Genomic DNA, 20,263 nt, shown 5'->3' on the forward strand with positions numbered 1-20,263 from the left:
GTTCTTGGTTTTATCAATGACATGGTTGCAAGATGTTGAATATTTCAATGATTGCAGTTTTACTTTTATGATTTGTATCTACTGTATGGCTTGGTGTCAAAACAATAAAGATGATGATTATTTTTCAAACATCATACATGGCAAACTCCGTCCCGAGCCGAAATCAAAGCCCACTCTGTTTCATACCTAACATATTATAACCGAGTTGTTCCTCAAGTTTTGATGAAATACCTGCTCCAATGCGTTGCTGATGAAGGGCAAACTTCCAAAAGGCTGACGGCTGAGGCATCGCTGGGTCTAGCGTCTTTTTTTTTTGGTGGTTTTTTTTTAAGCTGTGGTGTTAAAATGCCTTCTTAAAGGTGAAAAACATGATTTTAGTAATAATGGGGAAAAAGAAATCTGAATCCGGCCGGTAGACATTCATAAAGATTGAATTGGTTTATTTACAACAATTTAAAATAGAATTCTGTGGTCTATTAAGCCATACTCAAAATACAGTGGGCCTCATTCACTATATTTTCACGCAGGGCAGAGCAGTAAGCCTTCCTGCTGTGGTTCCATGCGCCAAAATAAAAGGCAGGATATGCGCCGTATCTAACAAGACAGCCCATCCCTGTCCTTCTCCCCTGCGCCAGCGCACAAATAGCAGCAGTGCACCAACACAAACATCCTTGCACCTTGGTGCAAGGGTGCCTGCGTTGCAGGGATGAGTGTTGTTGTGCAGAAGGGACACCTTCCTGCACAAAAAAGTAGTTGATGGCATTTTGCTCTTTTTCTGCAGCACTCATAGAAAGAGAAAAAAATGAGGAGAAATTAAAGTATTTCTCCTTGTTGCACTGCTCCTACGCCTCCCCTGTAGAGGCATAGGATTCTGATTTGTAAATCTGGGAATGCTTCCGGTTCCATGGATATAATATCAGAACACCCACATCATCACCCTTGGAAAGCCCCTTTCAGGTAGAGTACTGCGTGAAAGGGACCCATATTTCCAAGGTCATGAAAAGTCACGCAGGGTGACTTTACGTAGCCTTGTAAATATGGGACGGCACACTGCACCGCCGGTGCATCAAAAAAAATGAATTACAGTTGGTGCAGTGGGTTTGTAAATGAGCCCCAGAGTACGGTCTGCCATATCTAAAGTTGACTCACAGGGCATCTGAGCACTGGGAAGTGGCTATTCCCCCTATGATGGGAACTGCATAAGGGATACACTGTCAGTAGCCTTATGAAAGGTATCCTTGACACCCTGGAAGTTGTCTTCCAGAAGGTCAGGGGCATGCATACCAGACTTAGATGGTTCACACAACAGACTTGCATGTTACAGGTGCACCATTAATGGTGGCAAGTCAATCAACCTACCCTGGGTATCTGGTCTCATGCCATTTTGTCTCTTTCACTTCCTTTCCCCTGATGCTCCCATTGGTGCTGATGGAAGAGGCCCTGCCAGTTGGAAGGCTGTCTGCCCCTACTTTCTAAATAGTGCAGGGTAGCGGGTGACTGGTACTCCTACTGTGTTTTAGACCTGAATCCCATTACCAGCCTCCTTGAAATCATCTCCATTCTTAATCATGTGGAATTTGTTGTAATGGGTCTAGTGTTTGAGCTAGATTATGCATTTATTTGCCGATAAGGCTGAGCAGGCACCTCTACATGTACCCTTATTACTAGATTCCCCTAGGAGATAAAAAAAACACATGGCCCCGGAGCCACAACCCACTTGGAATAGTGGCAGGTTGGGAAAGGTAGCAGAAAGAAAGGGCAATATATTAACCATGACTAAAATCTCATGAGAGGCGTTATTGGCACATGCAATTGTGGTTTGCCAAAACTGTGCATACAAGATAGGCAAACGTTTGCACTTGATTAAATGCCTAGTCCTTTGAGTGGGGATCTTAGTTTTATGAAATATGAGCAACTGTTTACACCATTAGTTGAAACCTTCGGAACAAAAACTTTAGGGAAACTCCTACAGCATGTTTTTACTGTGATGAGTTCTCTAAAGTTGTAATTTTTGTCTTCCATTTTTACAGGGTGTCATTCAGGGCACACGCTCAGCAGGAGCCATCATTACATGTTTGCTAGCTCATTCGCCAAAGGGTCTCCATCGTCTTCCATTTTGGGTCCACAGTACCATCAGGCTCACATCACACACAACACATATATTATCTTGTCTAGTTTAGGTAGGAGGGCCTGTAAAACATCAGAGTGAGGGGCAGTGTACTTTCGCTAGAAATTAAGAACTCAGTGTGGTCCAAGGGATTTTCCTGTAAACCAACAAACCGAAACAAAACAGGCTTGCTACATTTGCCAAAAGCATTGATACTTGCATAGTAGCGAGTACTGTAATGTATGTGTATTGAGCTTTGCATATCTGTGTATGTAGCTTTCTCAGGGGCAGATTTACATGCCCGTGCGTCATTTTTGCACTGCTGTTTCAGCACTTTTTGTGACTCCTCAGCAGCGTAAAAATGAGGCCCATTTACAACGTGCCACATCTAGGGAGATGCGTCACTTTGTAAAGCCCTGCAAGATTTCACTGTGCCACTTCTAGGGCGCCACTGCATCAAATTCTTACGCCTGCTTGAAGCTGGCGTAAGGAGTGATGCAGTACAACGAGGATGGGCCTCCACCTGCATTGCTGGAGTTGCGTCGTGCTTGCGACACTTCTCCAGTAATGCGTTATTTTTGCATCAACAGATGCATCAGGATTTCGGACGCATCTGTCAATCCATGCGCCATGGTGGTGCAAGGTTTTCTCAGAGTGGCACAGCGAAAGTGACACATCTTCACAAATGCGTCACTTTCTTGTAAATCTGCCCCTTTGTGTGTATGTCATGGATGCAGATGTCGTCATACTGGTGATTAGTGCACTAGTTGCGCAGTTGTCTGGGGGCATGGCTCTGTATGTGTGTGTACGTATTAGCTGAATGCATCACACAAGCGAATTAATTGTATCTTAAATGTATTTTTCACACATAGAGGCTTATTTACAAGCCCATTGTGCCGCCGGTGCATCACTTTTAATGACACACCAGCAGTGCAACAGGCTTCCTCATATTTACAAGGCCATGTAAAGTCAACCTGTGTGACTTTGCATGGCTTTGTAAATATGTTTCCCTTTAACACATAACTATTCGTGAAAGGGGCGTTCCATGGGTGTTGCTGTGGGTGTTCTCAAACAACATTCATGGAACTTGACACATTCACAGATTTACAACATTTTGTATACCTGCGAATGCTTCAGAATCCTATGCCTCCCCAGGAGAACTACTTTTATTTCTCTTTGTTTATACCTCTTTCTATGTGTGCTGTATTCTGCAGCCGCATAGAAAGAGAAAAGTACCTTTAATGATTGTTTCTGTGCAGGAAATGATACCTTCCTGCACAACATCAATCATCCTCTCAGCGCAGGCACAAAATGACGCAAGGGTATCTGCATTGACGCACAGCTGCTATTTGTGTGCCGGAGCAGGGGAGAAGGACAGGAGTGTGCCATATCTTGTAGATACGACGCATTCATGCCATTTTCTCTTGACTCACAGCAGGGCAGCAGGAAGGTGTGAGGCGTGCCATGCATAAAAAAATATTGTAAATGAGACCCATAGTATAATGAACATGAAGCAGATCTTTTCATGCGTTTATAATGGTTTGTGGTCCCCGCCACCTCAATAGGAAAGGAGGAAGTGCAGAGCATCATGTATGCTAGAACACGTGCCCTCCATGCAGAAGAATGTCCTGACACACTGTACAAAAGGGATTAATGTACAACTTAAACATCATGCTAAGGGTAGAAAATTCTAAAACTGAGAGTCAAGATAGTGTTTAATGAAAGTGAACTCATTAGTATAATTTAAATAAATAACTTCATGGAATATGGAGATCTGTTGGTTTTGTACCTTGAAAATCTGTATTTTTTTCCACCATTCAATGTTGACTTCATAATTCTTACAGTGCAAGAAACACATATGTTATTACTGGGCTTGCCTAACTCAAGACCCAGGGCGTTCGGCCGGCTACATTCAGCCACATCATAGCGACTCGCTTGCTTACCTCTAAAATAAAAATGCACGCCATCTGTCCTTATCAATATAGATATTTATGTGTCACTCTCACCACAACAATACAAAGCACTCCAAGACATTCAGAACAAAAAGTTATTAGTAAAGGCTTATTTTACCCTTTTGGACCACTTTAAACCATATATTGCCTCCATGCAAATTTCTCTTGCGCGCTCCACATCTCAACACTAGATGTCTATAAACGTCTGGGGGCGATAGAGTCTCCCATGTCTAAGAAATTCCTGGGCTGATACTTCACATTCTGGACCTCAACTTCTCTCCTTGGGTTATTACCATTAAGAACTCAAGTAGGTCGGAGGAGTCGTCAACACTGGACACTGTACAGTTTGAGGGAGGGTGAATGAACAGAGTTTGAGATCCTCATGGAACTTGTCCAAGTGCAGTACTATGACCTGTGCCACCATGTTCTCGCACATTACAAAGCAGTAGAAGCCAGCCAGTTGTTTTCACAGTTCTGTGTAGAAAAACATTGAGCAAGGTGATTGTTGGGTCTTAGCCAGGTGCTTTTCCTGTGGTGGTGGTGGTCTGATTTCATCACACAAGCTGTGTTTGTTTTGATAATCCAAATTTCAGTCCTTTTACTGTTAATATCCATGCTAGTGTGCCCTTCACAATCTATAATCATATAGATATGTGGGTATACTGGCAGTGGTGTCATTTCTTGCCAAATGCTGGGTCCATTACCTTTTCAGGGAAAAAAACATTTGAGAAGAAAAGGAAAAGAGTATGCCAGCTACATGGCTGTGCACGGGATTCAGAACATGGTAAAAACACTTCTGCCAATTTAAAAAGGGTCACACTACTGCTCCTGGGCGATTAGGTTTTAAGTGCAAAACACAGTGCAGCCCCTGAGGTGAAACTGTTTTTACTAAATCCAAGTGTAGACAGACCACGCTACACTAAAATATGGATCAATTCCAAAAAAACATATTAAATTAGGAGATACTCGAATAGATGATTCAATCATATTGTGTGCAAAGGTATAAATTTAGTCCAAACATACTCCAATGTTTAAATAGCTAAACACCTGCACTGAGTGGTCAATTGGTGAGGAAAGTTAAGACGTCTTGCTAGGTGTGAAAACAATAAAATAGTTGTCAATTTTGACCCATCTAAACCTTGACCGGGTCTTCTTCAGGCAGGATCGTTTTTTGCTACCTATCTTATTGAGGTGAGAATCCCCGATTCATAATTTGTTTCAGTATGTACACTGTCCACAATGTAGGAGAGGTGCCCTTCCACCCAAAAAGGGACAGGGTCAATATAAGGTACAAACAAGAATGAGTCCCTTTTAGTGTCAATCATTCTGCCTGTTAACAATGCAGATACATTTTGTATGATCATATGAGATTTTGATATATCCTTACATGCAGTCACTCCTCTATCTCAACAATGAACACAGTTGTATGTAAGTATCATAGCATTACAAGATTTTTCCTTCCGCCTACCATTTGTTTCTTCGGCAAGTACTGAAAATTCCCGTCCTCTTGATCGGGTGTATATTCACACACTCGATCAAGAGGACGGGCATTTTTAGTACTTTCCGAAAAAAAGAAGAGAAGACAGAAGGAAAATTCTCGTAATACTGTGGTATTAAGCATCTTGAACGGGAAGTGAGTGGTCCTGTCGGATGACAATTAATCTAATAAATAGAGACCACCTGGAAAAAATCACACCAGTGCCTTAGCAAGTGAACATCCCTCCAAAACACATTGGACGAGGTCACTTCTTGTTAATATCATGTGGGAGTGTGGATTATACAATATATCCTAATCTATTGGACCTTAAAGGATCTAAGATGATATAACAACATTCTAAAAGACCATCTTGAATAATTTGCAAAAGTTGGTAGACCTAAGACCAAGTTTGGTTGTAAATATCTTGTCCTGAAGACGGTTGTGTGCATCACGTTTTGTCCACTTAAACACTGCTTTGACATTTTTTGATCTGCAACAGATGAGAGATTTTTATGAGATTGGTTTTTATTATATTTCATGATGTGTATGATTTTATTGAATGGTGTAGTTTATTCATGATGTTTTTATATATGAAATTTAACGTATTTGCTTTATGATAAGAACTATAGTAATAGCATTGTGTACCAAAAAATATGTTTTAAATAAATGAGACACCTTTACACACAACTGTGTTCAGTGTTGGGATAGAGGAGTGACTGCGTGTAAGGATATATCAAGATCTTATATGATCATACAAAACTAATCTGCAATGTTAACAGCTACTGAGATTGACACAAAAAGGGACTCATTCTTGTTTTTACAGTATATAGATAGACTGTGCCATCATAGCTTTGTCACAATTATTTTTGTGTTTTCAATCAAAGTTTTACTTTTGTATCAACTATGTGTTTATTTACTTAGTCTACTATCGCCTTGTAATTATGCCGGTTTGACTGGAATCCCTATTTTAGTGTGTACATTAATCTGACTACCCTTATTAAATAGTGAAAATAGTTTTCCATTAAGAGATACTCTTCAGGAGAAGAACGTGTAAATCTATAACAATTATGCACAGGAGTAGATTAACGGGATTTAGCATATTTTTAAGTATTACGTCAGGAAATCTGTGTCGCTCACAACTTTCAAGGGTTGCTCCGGGAAAGTCATGCGACTATTTTGCATGTAGGCATTTCACTAGTATGGAATTGCATGTACAGTACAATTCTGCATTGAGGGAAGGCAGTAGCACTGTGCAATAGCACTCGTTTTCCTTTTCTTCCTTGGGAACACATTTTGATCATGTAGAAATGGATCCCTCCATCCTCCACACGATGTTTGGTGGTATTCCATTACCCATCCAAACCTGGGAATGACTATACTCCAGCCCTTGACTGGTTGTAAAGGCGTTTAGGAATGCTCACAAACTGACATGTCTGTGGGCATTCACAAGCTTACAAGGCAAACCAAGTCTTGATCTGCACACTCCCCACCTCTTGCATGGTGTAATACTACGCACCCCCGCACTAATGTTAAACAGGAGTAAATGGCTCTCAGCCTGCATCTTGGACTTCCCTGCAGGCGTACATCCAACCATTTTGTTCACAAAAGCACTTTTGAGACCCAAAATGGTGTCGAGTTGCGCACTGTGTGCTTTGTTTTACTTGTGCAAACGTCACAAAATGTATCAGTGACATAGCACTTTCTTCGTCGGAAGTATGGCCGCTCTAACAAGAAGTTTTACCTAGATTTCCTTTCTTCGGTGTATACACCTCCCCTGATAGTCAAATTTAGTTCTAGCTCTCTCTCGTCCTCTGAATTCTTCATTCTCTACCTCTCTCCGAGCCCTCTCTTTCTGTCTTTACGTCATTTGCTATTTCCTGTAATGTTCTTGTCGTGACATACTCTGTGACAGATCCAAAGACAGAGGTACAAGCTCACTCCACTATCACAGAGAGAACTGGAAGGCCCGACTTAAGGCAGCTATTTGGATGTATGTTAGGAGGACACATTGGTGAATTTTTAAAACAATGGCCCGTGCACTTGACATTACGTAAGTAAACCCATTATCAGTTATTAAACTGGCAGCTGACTTCGATTACCGTTTGCAACTTATCTTTACCAACACTGAGTAGTCACCAGTTTGACAATCAGACCTGCACATTGATGTCAAAAGCCCAGACTTAACTGTTCGTACAACCATCCCCTCAGAAGACCCTGACAAACAGTACCATAAATATATAACCACATTGTGTTTATGTCTGTATGTATATATAACTATATACATACATATATTATAATAATCCTATAAATATAAATACATAGAAAATTTACAGTCAGTCCAGTGATTTTTTCTCCAGTGTGTCCTTGTTGCTGACCCTCGTGTAGGGCTCGAATGCTGAGGAGCTAAGGTAGCGGGCCGAGAGTTCCTGCAGGTTGCCAGCCATGGTCAAGGGGTTGGAGGTCAGGCGGCTGGCCACGGTGCCCAGAAGTGAAGGTACAGGCAGGTTGAAGATGCTGTGGCCTGCTGGTGAGGTGTGCAGTCCAGGCTGAGGTGGGCCAGCATTGGTCACCGTAGGGTGAGGTGGGGACCCTGTCCTGCCCGCGCCCGAGCTTGGGACTCGCAGGGCATTGGAACAGGGTGGAAGAAGCCCCGGTAGTCCAGGGGGCGAGAGCAAGCGCCCTTGTTCCAGAAGTCGTAATACGCTGCAGGTGGCAGCCGTCTCTGAAACGACAGACCGTAGCTCCGAGTCCTTGCCTTGGTCTTTCTTCTGCTTTGTCCGTCTGTTCTGGAACCAGACTTTTACCTGTCAAAGAGAGAAACAAACAGGGTTAGCTCTGCACATCAGATCCACATTTTCCTTTTTAAAAAAATGGCAAATTAAAGTTGAGTAAGTGATTGGGTAGAGAACACCAGTAGATGGCCATGGTAAAATTGGAATTACCAATTTGGTAGAACATACATTTGAGGTACAAAGGTAAAGTTTGGGTTAACTAGCATTTAAATCGCACACCATCTTCGGGACACATGGGGATTCAGAGAAGGCTGCAGCACAGAAACAGTCAGTCTAGATGCGACGAATTAGCCTCACTTATTCCTTCTACACATGGATTGCGACAGGGCATTCCGGCCACTGATCACTTTAACCTCTAAACCGAACCTCTGAACAAGGAACTTAGAGGAGTAGGCGTACTAGGCCTAAATATTCATTAATATTCTGTTTAACTGAGCTGTACTGAAAAATAACTTCCGAATAGTATGTTAAAAATGTAAATCAAAGGTCTAGAAGCCATATTGAAATGGTCTTCTAACCACTTCTTTAAACTCAAGTCAGTCACAATGATTTCCTCCTCACCATCCCAACAGAAAAAACACACAAAGGCTTGCTTTCCATCTGAAACTCACTTGGAGTCTCTTCCACTATGGCAAACAAACCCATCATTTTGGGGTATTATGCAGATGACAAATCTTACTTACAATATGTCATAAACAACATCGTACAACAAGCACTGGTAAAGCAAATAGTTATCACCTATGAGAGTTATTGGCTTTGACAATGTTTTGTAGCCATGCAACATAGCTAAAATATATTTTTTAAAGAAAGCACCATGATGCAGCCAGTGCCACTGTTCTTTTTAAATACATTTTTAAAAAGCATTATTACTGCAGCTTCATAGTGCTTTTTTTCATTATTTATTCCAAGACAGTGATGAAACAACTTTTAATTAATTAATATATGCTAAAAAAATGATGATTGCCATTCCCAAACAAGTGCTTAATTTGGGCATGTGTTTTCTGGAGCTCGGCACCAACACATGTTTAAGGCAGTCCATCACATGGTGGTCACATGGTGGCGCTGTCAGTCTGTTTTTTTAATAAAAGCACAGGAGCGAAGTGTTTATTAATGAAATGTATGATTAAAAATAATAATACCAAGATGCTAAGCCTATTGTTACAGGTTTGGGTCACCTACTACATCATATTGTAACATTTATAGGGCTGCAATGGACGTACAAGTCTTTGGTACGGATATTTGGCAGCGCTGGTAGGGACTTGAAGTAGCACAAGCAGCAGTGACCTCCTGAGAAATGTATCTTGGCCCTGGCACTTATTTATTAGTTTACCAATTAAGCACTGGCACAGACCCAAATTCAAAGAATGTTGTCTATACTAATTGCATAGACTTTAAAGGCCTACATGCCATGTTAATTGAATGTATCCATTAACTCAAGGTCGCCTTCTCTACTGACACAGTAGCTATAAAAGAGACACTCCGGCTTAACACTAATCCTGCAGCATTACAAAGCTCCAATCAGAATGTTTAGATTTACAAGTGTTACTCCAGAAGAATCCATTGTAAGTATTTTTGATTACGTCTGTGTCTTCCATCCTTATAATGTCTTTCTCGGTTTCCTTCATTATTCTTAATGTGAATCCAAACGTATCCCTTATCGTGGCATCTATGCCACTTTCTGAAGCATTTTGTTAAAGGCATCAAAAGTTGTAAATATGTCCTCATCTTCATTCTTTAGTGACCCTCTACCGTTCTTTATGCTAATATAAACTTTTCATTACATAAATTGAACGCATAATATTGAAGTAAATTTGACAACTGATGCATCAAAAAATAGTCAAAAAATGTCAGACCCCCTGACAATTTAAACTATTTGCACTCTATGGTGTTCAGTAACTTCCTGAAGTGTAAAACGCATTTTTTTATCAGCAATGCAAGGGACGTGCTATACAAGAAACATCATAAATAAAATAAAAAAGAAGAATACGTTCAGGGATTTGACTGTGAAACTCACACATGGCAAACCTATTTAAAGTCTAGCAAAGTTATCAATAAAGCACATAATGCACCAGGGCAAGGCCAGGTTAAGCTAGGAAAAAAAAACACGGAGATAGAGCCCCATAGTATGGTCTTTAACAATTAGTAGCAGAGGGAATACAGGACGACAAGGGCTAAGTCAGGGCTAGATTGCCAAAGAGCCAAGATGCTGCACCAGAATGCAATCTGACTTAACTAGGTCTAAGGCACACAGAAGCCGTGTCATGGTAAATTTTAGATTAAAAGACCCTTGTGCATATCTATGGAATACTGGTGTAAAACCTTACTTATCGACACTTTATATTACACGCTTAAGAATATGCGAGGTAGGAGTTTCTCATAAAGGGTGCCCCTGACTTCTGGCAGAGGTGTATGTGTTGGGGGTGGTAAGGTCAGGCACTCACAGGAGTCCCAATGCACCAGCACTCGATGTAGAGGTAAGCATCACATGTTTCCTTTGTCTCTGCATTCTCATGGCACAGTCATAGTGGCAGTGGCGGCTGGTAAGTACAGCTTGGGGGGTACACACACATGCACAGTCACACCCATGCATTCACATGCAGACACGCACACACACCCAGTCATACACATATATTCATAAACACACGCACATATATTCATAAACACACGCACGCAACAGTCAGTTACAACACAACACTCCCCCGCTGCAGCTCTCGGGGAAGGAAGCCTTAGAGGTGCCAGGAGGTTTGTGTCTGCTGCCTCCCCTCCAGCCAATGAGGCATCAGGAGGAGAGGCATCAGCCCCTACCTCGCCACAGAGTGGGGTTGGGTCAGAGAGACTGCCGACCCCGCCCAACTCTGTAACGAGGTGTCATCAATAAACACTCAGCCCTGGGCACTTCTGGGCTTAAAACGGTAAAATCCAAGTACGAGGCTATCACTGGCCCTCCCCCTCGTCATGAGGGGGAGGGCCTTGAGTACCTTTTCCAAGCTGAGGAGGTCCCGCCTACATGAGCTGTGACATCCGCAGCCCATTAAAGGTCAGCCCAGGCAGCCAGGCACTTGCACATTTAGCGCGTCTAGTTCCTGGCTGCCTGACTTGAAAATTAAGAGTGTCTGTTAGGGTGACCTTTGCTCAGCCTGATAGACACTCTTTAGGTCCAAAAGGAGCGGGGCGTTGCCCGGCCGCCCTTATGAAGGAGCCGCTGCTGCATAGTGGTGCTCATCCATGCAAAGGAACCCACTAATGATGACTGATGTCACGTGGAACACAAATATTTCTGCTGCGTGCTTGCCCTTTTTAGGGCTCGGACTCCTCCCCACTGAAAGTGGGAGGAGCTTCGAGAACTAATGTTAAAGAAGAAAAAAAAGAAGTATCTCCTAGGGCTTTGGCCGAGACAAATTCCACACATTCCTTTGCGTGTTCTGTTATCTGGCCAGTGATTCGTCTTCGTTGTGTTGTCGTTTTAATAGGCTTGAAGTGATAGGGTAAATGTAGTTTTGTTCCGCCATCTTGGGCATATTTCGTTCGTGCTCGCGCAAAGAAGTACATTAATTATAATTAGGAGCTGTCAGGGTGGCCGTGTAATGCATTCCAGATGGTGTGCGCGCGTTCACCATCTAGCAGTGTGTTTGTCTGGCGCGCGTCCTCCTCACGTGCACACAGGCATAGACGCCGTGTGCGGCTCCTTCCTGCCGGCCCGGGGAGCTGCTCTGCCGCTCTCTGGCTCACCCCCCGTCTCCCCGCCTGATTTAGTGTGTAGTTTATGGGCACGTGCCAGGAGCAGTAGATGTGCTGCGGTGCTCTCTGCAGTTTATGGGGACGTGCAAGTGGCAGCAGCAGTGCCGCTGTGCTACCGTATGGCCCCCGAGCCCATCCGCACTGGGTAATGGGCACGCGCAGGGCAGGGGCAGCAGAAGCACCGAACTGTGAGGCGCTCTAGTCTGCACCCGTTTGCCAAGCTGAAATTGTAAAGCATCACAATGCGAGGAGCGCCTGTGTAAACACAAAACAGCACACGGATCCAAGCTGTTCGTGATTTGCGCTGGCAAAACTCCATCAATCTTTAAGAAGGTGGGATACAAGGATTATGTATTCTTATAACACACTATTTCGAGCAGGAACACTCTTATGTTGCCAAAACACGGGGCAAAAGGAGTTCGCGGATTATGTCAAAAAGGCCAGGACATTTCTAGAGGGGATTACAAGGAAAAAATGCTTTAAGTCGGAGCACGTAAATATGCGTTATAGCAGCTCACACCGAGCACCTGTGAAAACTAATAACTACAACAAATCTTTTCACTGAGAAACGCACCAGGCACTATAAACGGATGAAAACTATGGCTCAGATCAGCTAAAAAAACACCAAAGAAATAATGCAAAGCCCATTGGGTTGAGAGTGCTCCAGTTCCCCCCCCCTCCTCCCCCCTCAACCCCCCTCCATCCTCCCCCTCCCCCTCCCCCCCTCTCCTGTCACCTGGGGTAGGCCAAGCTGACCGGGCTGCGGCTGCATGAAACACAGAAAACTGGATATTTGCATAATGAACGAGACCAACTATGTTTCTAACGGTGGCAAGATGAAATGCTGATTATCATTAAAGTAGAGTTGGGAAAACTAAAAGACAGACAAAGACCAATAGCATTGACTGCAGATGCAGAACTGGAAAGCCGGACGAAGACCGGATGTAGGTGTTATCGACAAGGATCTTGCACAAGAACATCCCTTCTCCGCACTAGAACAAATATGCAGCGACGAACAAATAACCTGTGAGGTTTGGCGGGGAGAATCACTTTCAACAACAAATGGATAACCAAAATTTGAAAAGCCGGCTAGGCGAGACAATGAGATGGGAGACAATGCTGCAGAATGCAGTGCAGCATGACACAGCACAAGACATACAGTGAGCTACACTGCTGCCTAGGCTAGAACAAACTGTTACACAATGAATGTAGAGGTGACACGCTTCCTTCCAGCGCCTATTCATGGCACGGCAGAACGGACGCAAGCAGATCTAGGCACTTGTACGCAGCACATAAAGGACACAGGGCAATAACCCAGGCCCTGGGCCAGGGAGGGGATGTGCACCTGTGCACTTTAGTGCGGGTCAAATGGCAATGGAGGGCTCAGAGGTCATACAGGGCACTGCAGAGCAGAACACTTCAAAACGTAGTTTGAATACAGTAGTTTGTAAGCACTAACATGCATAATGTACAGCAAGATGTCTCACTGAGTTAAACTCTTGCTGCGAACATCGGTTTTGATAGGAAGAACAAGCAAAGCCAACGTAAATGTCCATCCTTCCTATGTATGTAAACTGCGTACCAATTCATTGGTTAACTGTAACATCTTTTGTTGCAGCGCTTTCAAGTCGTAAGTGTTGTGAGATGTGAGATGTGAGTGCAGAGTAGTGTGTAGAGTAGTGAGTAGTGAGTAGAGTAGTGAGTAGAGTAGGGAGTAGAGTAGTGAGTAGAGTAGAGAGTAGAGTAGTGAGTAGAGTAGTAGAGTAGTGAGTAGAGAGTAGAGTAGTGAGTAGTGAGTGCAGAGTAGTGAGTAGGGTAGTGAGAAGTGAGTAGAGTAGTGAGTAGTGAGTGCAGAGTAGTGACTAGAGTAGTGAGTTGTGAGTGCAGAGTAGTGAGTAGAGTAGTGAGTAGTGAGTAGAGTAGTGAGTAGAGTAGTGAGTAGAGTAGTGAGTAGAGTAGTGAGTAGTGAATAGAGTAGTGAGGTGAGTAGTGAGTAGTGAGTGCAGAGTAGTGAGTAGTGAGTAGAGTAGTGAGTAGAGTAGGGAGTAGAGTAGTGAGTAGAGTAGAGAGTAGAGTAGTGAGTAGAGTAGTAGAGTAGTGAGTAGAGAGTAGAGTAGTGAGTAGTGAGTGCAGAGTAGTGAGTAGGGTAGTGAGAAGTGAGTAGAGTAGTGAGTAGTGAGTGCAGAGTAGTGACTAGAGTAGTGAGTTGTGAGTGCAGAGTAGTGAGTAGAGTAGTGAGTAGTGAGTAGAGTAGTGAGTAGAGTAGTGAGTAGAGTAGTGAGTAGTGAGTAGAGTAGTGAGTAGTGAATAGAGTAGTGAGGTGAGTAGTGAGTAGTGAGTGCAGAGTAGTGAGTAGTGAGTAGAGTAGTGAGGTGAGTAGAGTAGTGAGTAAAGTAGTGAGTGCAGAGTAGTGAGTAGTGAGAAGAGAGTAGTGAGTAGTGTAGTGAGGTGAGTAGTGAGTAGTGAGTGCAGAGTAGTGAGTAGAGTAGTGAGTTGAGTAGTTAGTAGTGAGTAGAGTAGTGAGTAGAGTAGTGAGGTGAGTAGAGTAGAGTAGTGAGTAAAGTAGTGAGTGCAGAGTAATGAGTAGTGAGTAGAGTAGTGAGTAGTGAGTAGAGTAGTGAGTGGAGAGTAGTGAGTAGTGAGTAGTGAGTGCAGAGTAGTGAGTAGTGATTAGACTAATGAGTAGAGTAGTCAGTAGAGTAGTGAGTAGAGTAGTGAGTCGTGAGTAGAGTAGTGAGTAGAGTAGTGAGTGCAGAGTAGTGAGTAGAGTAGTGAGTAGTGAGTGCAGAGTAGTGAGTAGTGAGTGCAGAGTAGTGAGTAGAGTAGAGTAGTGAGTAGTACATCACAGGCAGCAGCTGTGCAAGCATCTTACACTCACAAGGAGACCACAGGCAGCTGAGGTGCAAGCTTCTCCCACTCACAAGAAGGACATCACAAGCAGCAGCGGTGCAAGCTTCTCACACTCACAAGAACGACATCACAGGCAGCAGCAGTGCAAGCTTCTTACACTCACGAGGAGACCACAGGCAGCAGAGGTGCAAGCTCCTCACACTCACAAGAAGGACATCACAGGCAGTAACGGTGCAATATTCTCACACTCACAAGGAGATCACTGGCAGTACACACCACATGAACACACTCCATAACACATAGCAACAATACATTGGCATTTACAATGCCATTAGCTCAAACTCAAATAAATCCGAGCCCGATTGCATTTCTAATGCTTGTTTGTATTGGCTCTTACTCTGGAATTCTCTCTGAGACTGCAGGAGAAAAGTAGATAGGTCAACAATTCCTGAAAGTGTATAAATAATTGTTAAACCCAATACACCTAAAAAAAAATTGCAACTTGTGCCTGTATTGAACAAGCCCTCTAAGGTGAACTCTACCAAGCGTGTTAATGGAGATGGTGGTACTCTGGAGGAGATAGGCTTCCCTGCACCTCTTCACCTTGGGGTCTTTGTCAACTGCTGGATGCCTGGCATTAAAGGGATTCTTCTCACTTGACAGCTTGCTCAAATGTTTGTACTGATTTTATATCATTCCTGTCCCAACTTGTGTGCTCAGTCCTACGTATTTTAAAATAGAAGACAGAATTTAGGTTAAATCCTCTGTACCTTTGATAATGTCCATAACATATGTAGTATCATAGGTGATATAGGGCCCAATATTCTAAGCCATTTTGCGGCTGCAAACCCTACGATTCACAAAACCACAGGGTCTTCAACTGCAGCATGGTGTTTGGTCATATATTAAACCCCATTTTCAACTCAGAAGAGACTGCCCAACTGGCAAACAGTGTTTTCAGAATTCTGACAAATTGCATTTAGGAGGGGGTGTGAGAGAGTCGTCCCCTTTCGTTGCGATTTGCAAATGAATGTATCAGTGGTTTGCAATTACAAAAGCAGTTTCAAACCATTGAAACGTTTGCAAATCAGTTACCATCCTCTTGAGATGTGGCAAAAAAATTGTGGTGGTCATACCAGGATGCAGCAGACAACAGTCTAGGAGACCACTGCTTGAAGATCCCTGATGTGTCTTCTGAAACACGATTTTTTTTTTCTGAAGAACCTTTCTGTCTATCCCTGGTTACTGCATCAGAGAGGTGGATGAGAGCCAGCTGCAGTGCCTGTGTTCTAGTTGCTATATTTTGTGGACAACCCCAGTGCTACCTGTTGTGAGAAGCATTAATCCCACCAAAGGCTGTGTCTGGAGAGCAGGCTGAAATGGATACTTTAAAGAGAACCACCGCCAACTGCTTCAGAAGTTTGAGACAGTGGATTCACATCCTTTGTCTGGAAGTCTATACTACTATTATAAAGAGAGAACATGCACCTTTGAGCCAGGTAAACTCGGGAACCATAGCGCCAATCCACACACCCGATACATTGTAGAAATTGTCAGGGTGTGCAGATGGACATAGGCTATAAAAAATAAAAAATAAACGTACATTTAAAAAAATAACTTTAAAAAAAAAGTAGTGCCCTGAAAGTAGCGCCGGCTGCGATGCTGCTCTGGCCGAGACGTAGCACTGGCCGCGAGGTGCGTGATGACGAGGAGGAGCGGCGGCCGGCGGACATGGAGCGGCGGTGAAGTGAGGAGCGCGGGCGCGTCATGGCCAAGAGGAGCGGCGGTGAAGTGAACATCGCGGGAAGGAGCGGCAGAACAGGTAAAGTAAAGGCTCAGGGCGGGAGGGAGTCAGGGCGGGAGGGAGTCGGGGCGGGAGGGAGTCGGGGCGGGAGCGGGTGTGCACAGAGGGACAGGCGGGAGGAGTTGGGGCGGGAGGGAGTCGGGGCGGGAGGGGGTCGGACCGGGAGCGGGTGTACTGCCCCCAGCCCCTTTCTGCCTCAGGCAACGCTGGGGCGGGCTGCTAGTTTTATATAAAAGTGGGACCCAAACCCTCCCACTTTGTTTAAGTCTCAAGTCCGTTAAGAACGAGGAAGGGTGTGTTCTGCAGAGTACTCAAAGGACTGAGGTGTCCCCAGGACTGGCACCTTCCTGACAGTCAGTTTCCCAGAGGTGACGGGGCATCATCTGATGACTGCAAGTTCTGCTTGAGAGTCTGCATGAATACCTAGAGGCCTTACTGCCCACTAAGAGAGGGAAGCAGTCTGCCTGGCTTTGCAGGAGGAGGGCTGTACAGGAGGACATATGTCTCGTTGATGACATTAGGGTGATCAGGACTACGACTGCCAGTTCCATCCACATGAGTGCTGCATTTGACATGTAGACAACAATTATCCAATCGGGACTACAACTGCCTGTTCTGGCCAGGTCGCGGCTGCATCTACTGGGTTTATGGCATCGGTCTAATCAGGGCTACATGGGCCTGAATTGGCTTGGTTGGAGCTACTCATGCTGTATTTGCAATATCTACCCCTACCCGTTTGGGGCAACAAATGCCTGTACTGGTCCAGTTGGAGCTGCACCTGCTGTATGGATGACATCAAACTGACCAGGGCTGCATCTTTTGCAGAGACTGGCATGGCCCAGCCAAGGGATGCGACCTGAGTCCTGGTTGAAAGGCCTGCGCGGCATTCCGCTCCACATACCAGGGTCACTGCATCACGGAGTTAGAGCCAGGCAACTGCTTGCACAGAGACCTGGCCTATGCAGCGGCCCCTGTTCTGGTGCAGCAAAGTTCAGTTGGCTAATAATATTGCTCCGAGGTCTGCGTGTCAAACTGGAGGGTCAATGATTAGAATCCTGGTTGGTTCTACAGGGGAATGGTGACAATATATTTAAAGTGCCATGACATTCCTATCTGTAACAGAAAGCACTGTAATAAGTAAGTCAATCGTTTGAAGAAATAATTATGCACAGGATGAAAATATGCAGCTACAGCTTAACAAATGTGTTACGCACAGTACAAGATAGACTGTACATAGTGTAAAATAGACAGGTGTAAATTGTGCAGAGATATTAATTGGTTAAGCACTTACTGTGCTTTCAAAAGTTATTTTTAGTAAAAGCAATCAGATTGTATATAGTGCAAACCTTTTTTATAGGTTTACATTAAAAGGATGCATTCCAGAACTGTTAGCAACATTACAGTACTTATCAAAAATATTAACTCTTTATCACCATGAAGATTGAAAAGACATCATCAATAAAAGCCTATACTAGCCTCCAAGCAGCCTTTAGGTTTCCTGATTAACCAATTGCACGTATTTACATTTCTTCGGGTAGCAGGCATCCTGGAGGGAAGGCTTGTTTCTTCTTCAGCTGTCTGTTCCTTCTCTTGCTTTACAGAAGAGGGAATCCTTCCTTCCCTTTCAGCCTGAAGCAACTTGAGATCAGCATTATCCATTCGAGAAGAGTTTTTTTGTAATGAAACACGAACTGTTTTATCGTTCCCATGCTTTATGTATTAAGCATGGGAATGTAGGTCCCAGTAGATTCCGCCCACTTAAACTCTGATTCTTGTCCATCTCTGTTCCACTAGGATTTTAACAATCAATTCACAGATCTTTCCCCTCCTGCCATGGTGCTAACTAGACTGAGACGGTGTACGTCACTTGCCTTTGCCCTGTTCGACACAGACACACATGCAGCATGCACCACTGTCCTCTAGCCAGCTGACCTACCTGCCACTGCCTGATCAGTCCCATGGTACAACAGGCTCACAGGTCCCCAGCAAGGGAGGCATGCAGGAAAGCAGGGCGGCAAGAAGCATGGGATTACGGCTAGAGTCTGCATTGGCCCCTTAAACCCCACTGGACAGAGGATGAATGCAGCAGCCCTCTTCTCCCTGATATCACACTTCTAATTAGGGCGGCGTGTTTTTGTGCAGTTGGGGAACAGGCCTGTGATTTTGGTGACAGTGGGTCTGCCCTGATCTGATCAGGGCAGTTAAGGTCCTACAGCAGATGGTACCTGGCCAGTGCAACCTGCCCCAAATCAGTGAGTGCATCATTTATTTGATAAGTAATGCATTACTCAAAATATACAGAATATTTTTATCCTGACCTGGTGGTTTCACTGGGAATGCCCTAACATTTGGAATATCCTTTATAAAAATTGAAATTTTTACTCTGTGAAAGACACATATTTAAAGACAACTGTGAAGTCTTGGTCTCCAAGACAGTTACACTTCAAAAGAATCCTTTGTTTAATAGTTGGATAATTAATCCGCCCGTGCATAAAACAATCTGTGTACTGGCTCTTAACGGACATCAGACATCATGCAGTACTCAGGTTTGTTTCATATAAGGAAGGTTAAAGGATTCAGCCATCAACCATTGCTTTGTGGTATCACTGAACACGTGATAACAAAATTAATTGTTGTAGACGATTCATCTTTCAGTAAAGCCAACAAGACTGAATTTTACATCGCCTCAGCGAGGTGGATGGAAATTTGCACGGTTTAAATCACCTGCAGGTAGCAAACGCAACTGTTTTTGTGATGCCTACAAACATAGTGAATGCAGGCATGTGGATCTGTGACGTGCTTGTGTTGGTAGAAATTCGAATAGAACAGCAGAAGATGTGAGAAACACTTTCCTTATATATAGTGTGGTGGGTCTTATTCGCATCACCTGCTTTGAGGGCGATAGAAGAGTTTGATCTATGCCATCATGATTTATATACAGTATGTGGCAACTACTTTCACTTCTATTAATGCAGCGATTAATGAAGCTCCCGGCATTCTCTAAAAGTCATCATGAATTCTGATTTGTGGTGCAGCGATAGGTGTAAAATAGGATAGGCGAAGAGGCAATGTCATAATCCATTTTGAACCTGTCCCCTCAGAGAAGTCACTAGTTCTGCATGAGGGAGCATCCCGCAGTCTCCATAGGGAGTTATATACAATTAAAAATCAATCTACGCCTGTACCTAACTGTGACACTATGAGTTTAGAACTTAAGGCTGTTAAGACTTTGTTCATTTCTTAGTATTGTTTTTCGTAGTGGTGGAGAGACACAGAGCCTGAGTACAAGTTGAGGCCTTATTTATCGCCCCTGAAAACTAATGATAGTACGGGGTACGTTATTTATCGAGGGCGATAGATAACACCTATTATGAATTCATGGGGAATAACATGCAGATGTTGGTGTATTCCGGTAAATTACATATGTTTTCCCCTTGGGAAATTTTGGCAGGTTAGAAATGCCAAAATTTAACGAATGTTAAGTTGTTTATTTCATACAATAATCATCAAGGACCGTATGAAATAAAGTGCCCCGGGGACACA

The 20,263-nt window shown here is 43.7% G+C and overlaps 1 protein-coding gene across 1 annotated transcript in view; it reads right to left on the reverse strand.

Moving 5' to 3' along the window:
• Nucleotides 1-6,303: 6,303 nt before the first annotated feature.
• Nucleotides 6,304-20,263, reverse strand: part of VAX1 (ventral anterior homeobox 1) — a 127,590-nt gene continuing 113,630 nt past the window's right edge. Inside the window, exon 3 of the mRNA XM_078641190.1 lies at nucleotides 6,304-8,340. Coding sequence (XP_078497316.1) covers nucleotides 7,870-8,340 — 471 coding nt within the window. The 3' untranslated portion in view covers nucleotides 6,304-7,869. The remainder of the gene's footprint in view (nucleotides 8,341-20,263) is intronic.

The sequence above is a fragment of the Lissotriton helveticus genome, chromosome 5_1, assembly GCF_964261635.1.
Source record: "Lissotriton helveticus chromosome 5_1, aLisHel1.1, whole genome shotgun sequence".
NCBI classification, from domain to species: domain Eukaryota; kingdom Metazoa; phylum Chordata; class Amphibia; order Caudata; family Salamandridae; genus Lissotriton; species Lissotriton helveticus.